The sequence below is a fragment of the Lemur catta genome, chromosome X (genome assembly GCF_020740605.2).
Source record: "Lemur catta isolate mLemCat1 chromosome X, mLemCat1.pri, whole genome shotgun sequence".
NCBI lineage: Eukaryota > Metazoa > Chordata > Mammalia > Primates > Lemuridae > Lemur > Lemur catta.
Genome location: NC_059155.1, coordinates 57,913,267 through 57,924,729, shown reverse-complemented (window position 1 = coordinate 57,924,729; position 11,463 = coordinate 57,913,267). Strand labels below are relative to the sequence as shown.

Genomic DNA, 11,463 nt, shown 5'->3' with positions numbered 1-11,463 from the left:
TCTTAACCACACTTATAATCCCTGATTTTCCCAACATATTTTATGAGTTCCTTGGGGGCAGGGCCTGTAACAGAGTAGGTACTCAACCAAAGTTTATTGAATAAAAAACGACTAAATGGTGGATTTTGCAAAACTTGGGTATAGTCTTCCTTAATTATATGGCAAACAAATACTTTTCTAAATGTTTGTTACTCCTGATTTTGTTTTCAGGATGCAATGAAGACAGAAAAAAAGATCTTTTCTCCCATTATATTTTCACCACAAAATTTCGCATTAGGATCAGGGTAGGCTGGCATGATCTCTGTGGTATATGTGAGGAGCAAGTCAGAGACCAGGTGTGAACCAGCTGAGACGGCCAAACTGTCTCAGGGACCTCTTGTCTGAGCCTGCGTAAGCCTCTATTGCACGTACTGCCTCTGGTGGCTGCCCGAGGAAGTGATTATCACTTCAGCCATGGACAGTTTGCCTGGCAGGCAATGGAGCCAGGGGAGAAATCTGGCTGACAACACAACTGAGTGATCCATGTTCACATCATTAACAATAAGAAACATCAACATCTTGAACCCTCTGATATGATGTGATTATAAGGGAATATCATCTCTGTGACATTCTTGCCAAAAACTCATAATCTCAGTCTAATCATGAGAAATCATCAGACAAATCCATATTGAGGGACGTTCTACAAAATAACTGAAGTATACTTTGCAAAAGTGTTAAATGTCGTGAAAGACAAAGAACAACTGAGGAACTTTCCTAGACCGGAGGAGACAAAACAGTCATTACACTTATTTTGCAATGTGTGGTCCTAGATTGAATCCCAGAACAGAAAATGGTCTATAGTTTAGTTAATAGTATTACACCAATGTTAATTTACTGATTTTGATAAGTATACTATTGTTCTATTAAATGTTTAAAGGGATTTGGATAAAAGGCATATAGGAATTCTCTGTACTATTTTTGCAATATTTCTTTAAATCTAAGGATATTTCTAAATAAAAATTTAAATAATGCTGTATATTGAAAACCAGGGTAGCTTTACCACTGAAATTCTGGGACCCATCCCGGATGACCAGGGCTTCTAGGCCTGGAAACATGGCCATGGGACTGACTGAATAATGGGCTGCTTGTTTTCAAGACCATTCTCCAAACCACCATACTATTCAACTTTCCAAAACATGTGACTATGTCCCTATTTCATTTAATTATATTTATAGCTTTGCATTTAAAGGCTCTAGCATATAAATTCCACCCAAGGCATGTGCTATAATTTACCCCATTCCCTTCTGTTTATCATTCAAGTGGTCTTCTAGCTTTTGCCACAATAAATAATACAATGATGAATCTCATATAAAAATCATTTTACAGCCATGTGTGATGGCTCAGGCCTGTAATCCCATCACTTTGGGAGGCCAAGGAGGGAGGAGCCCTTGAGGCCAGAAGTTTGAGACCAACTTGAGCAACATAGCGAGACTCTGTCTCTATAAAAAGATTTTAAAAATTAGCCAGGTATGGTGGCATGTGCCTGTAGTCCCAGCTACTCGGGAGGCTGAGGCAGGAGGATCACTGGAGCCCAGGAGTTTGAGGTTGCAGTGAGCTATGATCACACACCACTGCACTCCAGCCTGGGTGACAGAGTGAGACACTGTCTCTAAAAAAAAAAAAAAATGTTTTATAGATCTTTGATGATTTCCTTGCGATGAATCTGTAGCAGAATTATAGTATTTTTTCTTGTGACTATTTGTCAAAATATCTGTCTTCTACTTTACAAACACTTAAGGTCCTACACAAGAGAGATCTGTCTCATTAATCTGTTACTGAACCCAAAAGGAGTCTGGCCTAAGTCTAGTTACTCACTGCACAGAACGCCAATTATTGAGACAATGAGGATTGCCAAAGAAGAAAGGAATTTTTAATATGAATGACATCAGCCAGGAGAATGGGAGAGGCAGCCTCAAATCTGTCTTCCCAACTGACTGAGGGCAAGGACTTTTATAGTGGGGTTTGAAGTCATGGTGTCTTCAGGTGGTCTAATTCAAGAGTCAGCTGTTGGTGATGGATGGTAAGTTGTTAGTCCTGTGGAGAAGTTAGTTAAGTCTGCTCCTTAGGCTTAACTTGTTTGAAAATCTGAGGTACCGGTGACAGAACAAAAAAATGACTTAGGGAGGGGGTCATTTTGCAAGACCAATTACAAAACAAAAAAAATTTTTGAGACAGGGTCTTGCTCTGTCACCCAAACTAGAGTGCAGTGGCGTGATCATAGCTCACTGCAACCTTGAATTCCTGGGTTCAAGTGATCCTCCCACTTCAGCCTCCTGAGTAGCTGGGACTACAGGCATGCGCCACTGCATCTGGCTAATTTTAAACATTTTTTTGTAGAGATGGGGTCTCCCTATGTTGCCCAGGCTGGACTCAAACTCCTGGCCTCAAGCGATCCTCCCACCTTCACCTCCCAACGTGCTGGGATTACAGGCATGAGGCACCATGCCTGGCCTGAATTACAAATCCTTGAATTCTTAGTAGCTGGCACTCACAATATGTTAAATGTTGCTGTATTTTTAAAATATCCATTTAAGTATCACTGTTCCCCACTGGCCTCTAGTTAAAAGGAGTGCTTTGTCAAGTACAAAAATCTGGCATTAGTAGACACCATTTCATGTCTATTATTTAGACATGTATGCAACCGACGCTCACTGATAATAGTTTTTGTAAGACGAGGATTCGCGGTGCACTCTGTTGCCTGGGCTAGAGTGCTGTGGCATCAGCCTAGCTCACAGCAACCTCCAATTCCTGGGCTCAAGCAATCCTCCTGCCTCAGCCTCCCGAGTAGCTGGGACTACAGGCATGCGCCACCATGCCCGGATAATTTTTTCTACATATTTTTAGTTGTCCAGCTAATTTCTTTCTATTTTTAGTAGAGACGGGGTCTCGCTCTTGCTCAGGCTGGTCTCAAACTCCTGGCCTCAAGGGGATCCTCCTGCTTCGACCTCCCAGAGTGCTAGGATTACAGCGTGAGCCACCGCACTCAGCCGATTTTTTCTTAATGGTTTATTTTATCAACACTTCCCACATCGGTAGGATACGGTAAGGTGCACACAGTAGGCGCTCAATAAATACTTGTCAAACACCTACACGAAAGAACGAACACCCAGCAAGGATGAATCCACCTACCACGCCTACCTCCCTAAAGAACTACATTTCCCTATGTGCGCGGCTCGACGCACTTCTATGAAACTTAAAGGAGCGGCAACTACTTCCTACGGCCCTGTCCGCCCTCGTCCCTGGTGCCGCAGTGCTTTGTGGGAAATGTCGTGCCTGCGCTCGTGGACCCGCCCCTGGCGAGAGGAAGCAAAACTAAACTTCCCGGCTGGCAGTGCACTGGCCGGGGAAAAGGGGCAAGATGGCGGATGCTGAAGGCCGTGTTTTGCAGCTAGCAGCAACTTCCACCGCCCCAATTTCATTCGGCTTCACTCGCACGTCCGCTCGGAGGCGGCTGGCGGACCCGGGAGACGGTGCGGGCCCAGCCCCGGAGGACAAGGATTTCTTGAATACTGTGGAAGGAAGAGAGCTGCAGAGGTGAAGCGCTGGGTCTTTCACTCCGTGGATATCGGTGCGGTGGGCGCAAGCCGGAGGGAGGAATCTGAGTTGTTTGTGTTGGTGACAGTGGCCTGGAAAGCCTGAAGCACGGCCTGAGGAAATTCGTGTTGGCAGGAAGGCAGAAGTTTGTAGGAGAGGTGGGGAAATTGGGCTTTATGGCCGTGGGGATTAAGAGAGCACGCATTCCTGAGAGGGAGTGTCTTTAGGGCTTGGGGACACTTAGGTGTGTGCGCTCTGAGACAGAAAGGAGGGGAGAATGTCAGGACTTCTAATGTCTCAACGGAAGCGATGGGGCTTTATATAGGGAACGGGATGGAGCTTCAGATTCAGGTTGATGGAGCAATCCTCATCTTAATTAGGAGAGGAGAGTCTGAGGGAGGGACTTCCAGATGCGAATCAGCCGTCTAGGAGGCTGTTCTGGAGCCTGGAGCTGGGGAAAGGTGAAGATGGTGATTTGGGAGTCATTGAGGAAGCCAGTCTTAGGATGAACAGAGGGTCCAGGAATGAGTTCTCAAAGACACTGACATTTAAGATATGTGCGGAGGAGGGCTCGGGGAGAGAATCCAAAGAATACACTATCAGAGACATAAGAGGGCCAGACAGAACGGAGGACATGGTCCATGGGTCTAGGGGTGAGTTTGGCTCTTGTGTTTTCTCTGAATGAACGAGTGTGGCTCAGAACCCATTGACCCTGTCACTCTCCTAAACCTCACCCCTCTGTGTCGACATCAGTGTGAAGCCCTCAGAAGCCCCCAAGGAAGTCATCATCCCTTTGATCAAGAATGGCTATTGCAGGCAGCCACCGGCACAGCCCCCTGAGCCATCCACGGTTACTGGGGCCTTGGTGGATGAGGTGCTGTCCCAGGCTGTGAAGGAGATAATTGAGGGTGAGTGATCCCCCTTTACCGTGTCTCAGTGAAGGAAGAAGAGGAAGAAGGTGGAAGGATAGGATGGAACCTCATTGCTCCCTCCCATTCTTCCCTTAGAATCCAAGAAGTCTCTGGAGGAGAGAGAGAATACGGGTATCGACCCCACGCTCGCTATCCCCATGATCCAGAAAGGATGCACCCCCAACAGGGAAGGGACAGACAGCGAACCCCAGGCTGAGACAGTGAGCTGGCCCCTCACCCCCCTCCTGCCCCAGCCTTTGCCCTGTCTGCCAAGCTTTCCTCCTTGCACACGGCAGGGAATGTCTGTGTGTGTGCTAGAGGCCTGCCGCCTATCCCTCCCTTCTGTCATACTGTTTGGGAACATTAACAAATAAATCTGGATACTGGGATGTGAAAAAAGTACTTGAATCGTGGGATTATCTGAATGAGATGGGGAGCAAAGGGAACAGGAAATGTGAAGGCCCTGAAGGTAGACACTGCTTAGAGTGTTTGAGGAACAGCAAGGAGACCAGTGTGGCTGGAGCGGAATGAATGAGGGGGAGGAGGAGTAGATGAAATCAGAAAGGAGATGCAGGGGGCTAGACCAGTCAGGACCTTGTGGGCCATGGTGAGGACTTTGGGTTTTACTCTGAGTGAGATGAGAGCCATGGGCAGCCCCTGAGCAGAAAAGGGACATGACTTATGGTTTGACAGGATCCCTCTGGCTGCTGTGAGCAGAAAAGACTAATAAGGGAGGGTAGAAGCAAGGGGACTAGTAGTCCAGGCTAGAGATGATGGGGACTCAGACCAAAGTGGTGGGAATGAGGCCTAGAAGGATAGGTAGGGTTTAGTGGGAGAGGGAAGAACAGAGTGAGTACTCTTAATGGCAGCAGCAGCCCAAGCAATGGCACGGTGGCAGGAAGTCATTGTGGTGTTTATCTGTCAGTGAAGCAACTTGTGTGTCTGGTGCAAATGTGAAGGATTGAAAGAGTAATGATGGGAGGTGACAACAGGAGAGGTAAGAGATGTGTCCACAGAAGTAACCAAGTCTGTATTTCATCCCCACAGAACCCACTCTTTACCTCTTCATTCATAAATTTTTTACAGTGCTCCTTTGGGGCCTAGTTCTCCTAGAGCCCCAGACCACCCTCTCTTTCTAACTAACTGTTCTCATCAGCCTTCAGATATGCTCTTGTTTCCTTTATCTTTAACAAAAAAAGACATCCTCACTTGACTCTTCAGCCTGTTCCAGCTTTGGCCTCATTTCTCTAATTTTTACCCCTACAAACCTCCTCCTGCAGCTTTTTACATCTCAGTTGAGCAGAGTTCCATCTGTCCTTCTTCTTTCTCAGCTTAAAAACCTTGGAATCATCCTTGACTCGCCTCTTTATTTCATACCCCATACACAGTCTGTCAGTATAATCCTATCATCTCTCTTTTCGAGATAACACCCAAAATCTGACCACTTGTCACCCTCACCACTGCCACCACACTGGGCTGAGCTGCCAGCATCTCAACCTGGACTATTGCAGTAACTTCCTCACTGGTCCCTCTCTGGGCTCCCACCTGACTCAGGGTCCTCCAGCTCCTGCCCAGCTCTCCCGATTAGTCTCTTACCCACCCTTCTCTGCCTCCACGTCTCAGTTTCAGTCATGTTGACTTTCATGATACTCTTCAAACATATCAAGTCTTGTCCTGCCTCAGGACCTTTGCTCTTACTGTTCTCTGCTTGGAATACTTTTCCTTCTCACACCCTTAGGGTTCCCTCTGTCATATCCTGGTTGCTGCTTAAATGTCAACTCAGTGGCTATCCCTCTGCATCCCCTTAACCTGTTTGTTTTTCTTTATATCACTTATCACCACCTGACATATCATGTTTTCTGTATTTTATTTATTGTGTGTCTCCACAACTAGAATGTAACTAGAATGTAAGCCCCACAAGGACAGAGGGTTTTGTCTGTTTTGGTCACTTGCTTTATCCCCAGCACCCAGAACAGTACTTGCCACAGATTGGGTGCTTTAGAAATATTTGTTGAAGGACTGGAGTAAAGTGAGGAATGGTAGGTGAGAGGAAATCAAAACGCCCCCTTGAGCTGACTGGAGCAGAAGCATGGAGGGTTGATAGCAAGATAGCAAGTACACTTCCAACAGAGGGCTGGGCATTGGCAAAGCCTGACCCTCCTTCCTCTGCTTGACCCACAGATGCCGGAGGAGGCAGATTACGAGGCAGTGCCTGTGGAGGCCTACGGAATGGCCATGCTGCGGGGTATGGGTTGGAAACCTGGCGAGGGCATTGGCCGCACCTTCAATCAGTGAGTTCTGGGATAGGGGTGAGGGGACAGACAGATCGGGCCATGAACAAGATCCCCATGCTTACTGCCAACCCAGAACCATCCAGGCAGGGAGGGAGGATACATTACCACCCTAATGAATCCAGTATCCCCTTTCACTACTGTTCCAAACTCCTATTTGCCCTTTGAAATTCCATCTGGGGGCCAAGCAGGTTGGCTCACACCTGTAATCCCAGCACTTTGGGAGGCTGAGGCAGGAGGATCGCTTGAGGCCAGGAGTTTGAGATCAGCCCAGGTAACATAGCGAGACCCCGTCTCTACAAAAAATTAAAAATGAAAAAAATAGGCTGGCCACAGTGGTGCACACCTGTAGTCCCAGCTACTCAGGAGGCTGAGGCCAGGAGGTCAAGGCTGCAGGGAGCTATGATCACACCACTGCACTCCAGTCTGGGTGACAGAGCCAGACCCTGTCTCTAAAACAAACCAACAAAAAAACTCCATAATAGGATCCCATTTATGTAAAGTTTATCTCTCTGGGCATCAGTTTCCTCATCTGAAAACTGGGGATAATAATATGACTTCACAGGTGTGTTGTGAGAGTTCAATGAGATCATACACATAAAGCACATACAGTGGGTGCCTCAAGAAAGCATAGACTACATTTGCTGTCATCATGTGGCCTTATAATCCCTTTCTTCGCAATTGCAAACTCCAAAGAATTCTGAAAAGCAAACATTTTTTTTTTCATAAACCATTTGACCGCCAAACGTGACCTGAGTTGGCATTGAGCATGTATAATGTTTCCTGCTTTGTGTGAATGTTCATATGATTTCCCCTGTAGAAATATTAGTGTTTTTGGTTACAGCAATCTGCTCTGGTCACCACTGTGATATTATGTAATAGTTGATATATGCAGCATGTTATTAGTTTGACCCAAATGAAATTGCCATTTCTGTAGGTCAAAAACAGTCCTAATATGAGATTGGAAAGGGTATTTTTGAAAATATTGATGGGTGGGATGTGGGCAGTGGGGAGGGGAATGAGGCGTTGGAGACTGTTGTTCCACCCCACCCTCAGCATTGCCCATATTCTGCCCTACAGGGTAGTGAAGCCCCGGTTCAACTCACTGAGGCCCAAGGGGTTAGGTCTGGGCGCCAACCTGACCGAGGCCCAGGCCTTGACCCCAACCGGCTCCTCCCACGTGTCAAGGCCAGATAAGGAGCAAGAGAATGACAAGGAGGACCAGCCTCAAGCACTGGTGCCTGGAGGAGCTGTGGTGGTCCTTTCTGGCCCTCACAGAGGCCTGTATGGGAAGGTAAGGAAGCAAGATATCCCAGGAGCCTAGGACAGGCAGCAGGGACAGGGCAGGTTGGTTTGAGGGCAAGAGGGAAGAATTTGGTTTGGGGTAGAAGGGCTGGCAGTCCTAGTCTTTTAGGCCTGCCTGACCCACTGCCTCACTAGGTAACCATGACCACATCCCGGGCCTTTCTGAGCCTCAGTTCCCAACTAAAAGAGAAAGAATGCCATATTCCACAAGTCCCTGAGGATTAAATGCTCAAAGGCTATCCATGCAAGCCCCATAGTCTGCTGAAGGAAACATAGGAACCAGGCCCAGTCCCAGGCTGGTGGGAAGACACACGGGTCAGGCCTATTGGAGGTAAGGGGTAGACAGCTTGCTCTTAGGAATGCTGGTGGAGTCCACAACCCCTGCCTCACTTCTTCCCTCAACACTGTAGGTGGAAGGCCTTGATCCTGACAATGTCCGGGCCATGGTGCGTCTGGCTGCCGGGAGCCGCGTGGTGACTGTTAGTGAGTACTGCCTGCGGTCTGTCTCCCAGCAGGAGTTTGACAAGAACTCCTTGGATCTCAGTGGTGAGCCTCTTGCATAGCTGGGGGAGTTGGAGAAGCATTCCTGGGGGTGGCAGGGCCCGGCTCATGGGGTGGGTTTAAGATCTGCAGAGGGGGAGGGCAGCCATCTGCTTGGCAGGGATGACTCCCAGTTAGAGGTCAGGCAGTGAGAGTGGACATGCATGGCTTACTCTGATCGAAGAAAAGTTGATGTCGTGCCCCTGAGTCTGTAGCCTGTCTCTGAGGGGGAAGAAACAGGTGCAGAGACCAATTCCTACCCTCTCAGAGTTTTTGTCTATTTCGGGTGATGAACCTCTCTTTTGCTAGGGAGTGAGAACTGCTAGGATTAGGATGTGACCTAGGAAAAAGGAACTCTAGGCAGGCAGAATGGCCCAGGCGAAGCTGTGTCAGTAGGATGGGGCAGTTTGGCAGATGAATGCAGACAGAGTTCTCTAGAACTTGCTAGCCCACACTAGGTGAGCACTGTCAGTGTGGGCTTGGGCAGCTGGGGGATGCTGCCTGAAGGAGGCCAGATGGTTGGTTGAGAGGTGGGGGAGAGGCATTCTACTAGCCCAGGCGAAGGCATGATGGTGAGAAGGGGCACTTTGGTAGATGGGAGATGGCCCTGGGCTGAGGTGTGGCCTTGGAAGGAAAGGGCAGTAAGACACTGAGAGTCTTCTCTGGTTCTCCCCACATCCCCTGGAACAGGCCCGGTGTGCAAAACTTCTCCAGTGCAACAGAATGGGACAGTCTCATCATGGAAGGTCCTCTGGGATCAGGACCTACATGTCCAGCAAGAGAACTCAAAGAGGAAGCGGAAACACCTTCCAGACCGGTGGGACCCTGGGCATGTGGGATGGGGGAAGCAGGCAGAGGTGTGGGTAGGTTCAAGCAGCCAGGGAAAGCTTCCGGGGCAAAGCAGGCACATAGAAGGAGCTTGGAATGGTATCATGGGTGGGTTTCATGGCGTAGGCAAAGGTAGGGCAACTGGCAGGTGCATCTGATGAAGAACTAAGCTTGGTGCTGTCCCATCGCCACAGACACAATGGGCGTGCAGCCAAGAGTGGGAAAGCAGCCCCTAGGAGTCAGCACTGGTTGCACAGGGACCTGCGAGTACGGTTTGTGAACAAGCTGCACAAAGGTGGCCGGTATTACAACACCAAGGTGGGAACCCTGCAGCCTGGGTCCCCTTCCTCCCTCGGAACTGGGCCCCCTTAACTCTTTAACACCTCACATCCTGCTTACTTGTCTCCCCAGATGACGATTGAAGATGTCCTGAGTCCAGATACCTGTGTGTGTCGGACAGATGAAGGCAGAGTCCTGGAAGGTGAGTCTAAACAGTGGCGGCTGGGGCATTACCATCCTGGCGGCTGTTCGAGAAAGGTGTCTTAGGACAAGAGCCTAGCCCAGGCAAGGCTGGGAGGTTGGGCAGAGTTTAGGTCCTTTGCAAGGCTTAGCACCCTCTTATAGAACATTAGACACTTCCATGATGGTGATTATCTGAGCCCCACTTTCCCATCTGTCAAATTAGCGTGGAAGTTACTGTTTCTCCCTCTTGTGGTGGGGGTGTATATTGAGCTCCCAATGCAGGGCAGAGCTTACAACATGCCCACAATAACTGGGCGAGTTATATTAACACGACCCCTGTATGTAAATGTTGCCTTTATGATAATTATTTCTGTGACCTTCTCCTTAGGTTTCCTTATCTGTGAAATGGGTGTGGTGGGATTCCATTTGTCAACAGGGTGTAGAGTGGCTCCAGGGAAATAGGAAAGGCCCTTTCAACAGAACCCTGGCTGGGCTGGCCCTTGCTGCAGGCCTCATTCCCTTCTCCCTCATCTGTAGGCCTGAGGGAAGACATGCTGGAGACCCTGGTTCCCAAGTTAGAGGGCGACTGTGTGATGGTGGTACTCGGCCCACATGCTGGAAAGGTGAGTCACAGACCTGGAAGTGGAAGTTTGGAGGTCATTCAGGGGCTGTCACAGGGACTGGGCTGGCCTTGCTGCTTGCTGACTCCACCCTACCCCTACTCCAGGTGGGATATCTGCTGGACCTGGACAGATCACGGAGCAGGGCTTTGGTGCAGCTGCGGAGAGAAAATAAGGTGGTGGAGCTTCACTATAATGCTGTCTGCCAGTACATGGGCCCTGATGACACAGATGAAGACTGACCCACGGGATCATTCCCGTCCCCCAGGCGATTATCCATTTTATACAGTATGAGAAAGTTGCCTTCGAGAAGGTGGGAAGATAATTGTTCCATTCTCTGCTTGCGCAACAGTCCTGGGACAGGGACAGAGGAAATGGATGGACCAGAAGGGAGGCTAGAGAGAAACCCAATATTTACCAGTATTTAGTGTATAATAAAAACCATTTTAGATACTTAGTAGAAAGATGAAATCATTAAGTGGTGTGCTGAACTGGGAGTTAAGGTAGGAACTATTTCATTTTTCAGCCTCACCTTTCTGCTCAGGGTGCAGGACAAGTTAAAGGACTCATTTGGTCATGAGCTCACTCTTGGGATACAGAAACTATGAAATCTGGCCCCTGAGCAGATGCTATGGAATCTGGAATGCCACATCTCTGAACAACTTCCTGAGCCAGAACTCCAGCAGTGGAGTCTGCTTTCATTCTTGGTTTAGAGCAGATCCCAGAGAATATCCTGAGCTGGTGTGGGGAATTAAGAAGAAGGGAGGCTTCTTGCCCACAAATAGGATATGTTTTATTTGTTTGTTTTTTAGAGACAGAGTCTCACTCTGTTGCCCCGTTGCACTGTCTAGAGTGCAGTGGTGTCATCATTGCTCACTGTAACCTCACACTCCTGGGCTCAGTTGATTCTCCTGCCTCAACCTCCCGAGTAGC

The 11,463-nt window shown here is 48.5% G+C and overlaps 1 protein-coding gene across 1 annotated transcript; it reads left to right on the top strand.

Moving 5' to 3' along the window:
- The first annotated feature begins 3,339 nt into the window (after nt 1-3,339).
- GPKOW (G-patch domain and KOW motifs) lies at nt 3,340-10,987 on the top strand. The gene is made up of 11 exons (XM_045538396.1): nt 3,340-3,573; nt 4,327-4,481; nt 4,581-4,705; nt 6,666-6,775; nt 7,856-8,069; nt 8,491-8,626; nt 9,311-9,437; nt 9,643-9,766; nt 9,860-9,929; nt 10,448-10,533; nt 10,638-10,987. The coding sequence occupies exons 1-11, from the start codon at nt 3,398-3,400 to the stop codon at nt 10,770-10,772; spliced, it is 1,458 nt and encodes a 485-aa protein (XP_045394352.1). The 5' UTR covers nt 3,340-3,397; the 3' UTR covers nt 10,773-10,987.
- Nucleotides 10,988-11,463: the final 476 nt, after the last annotated feature.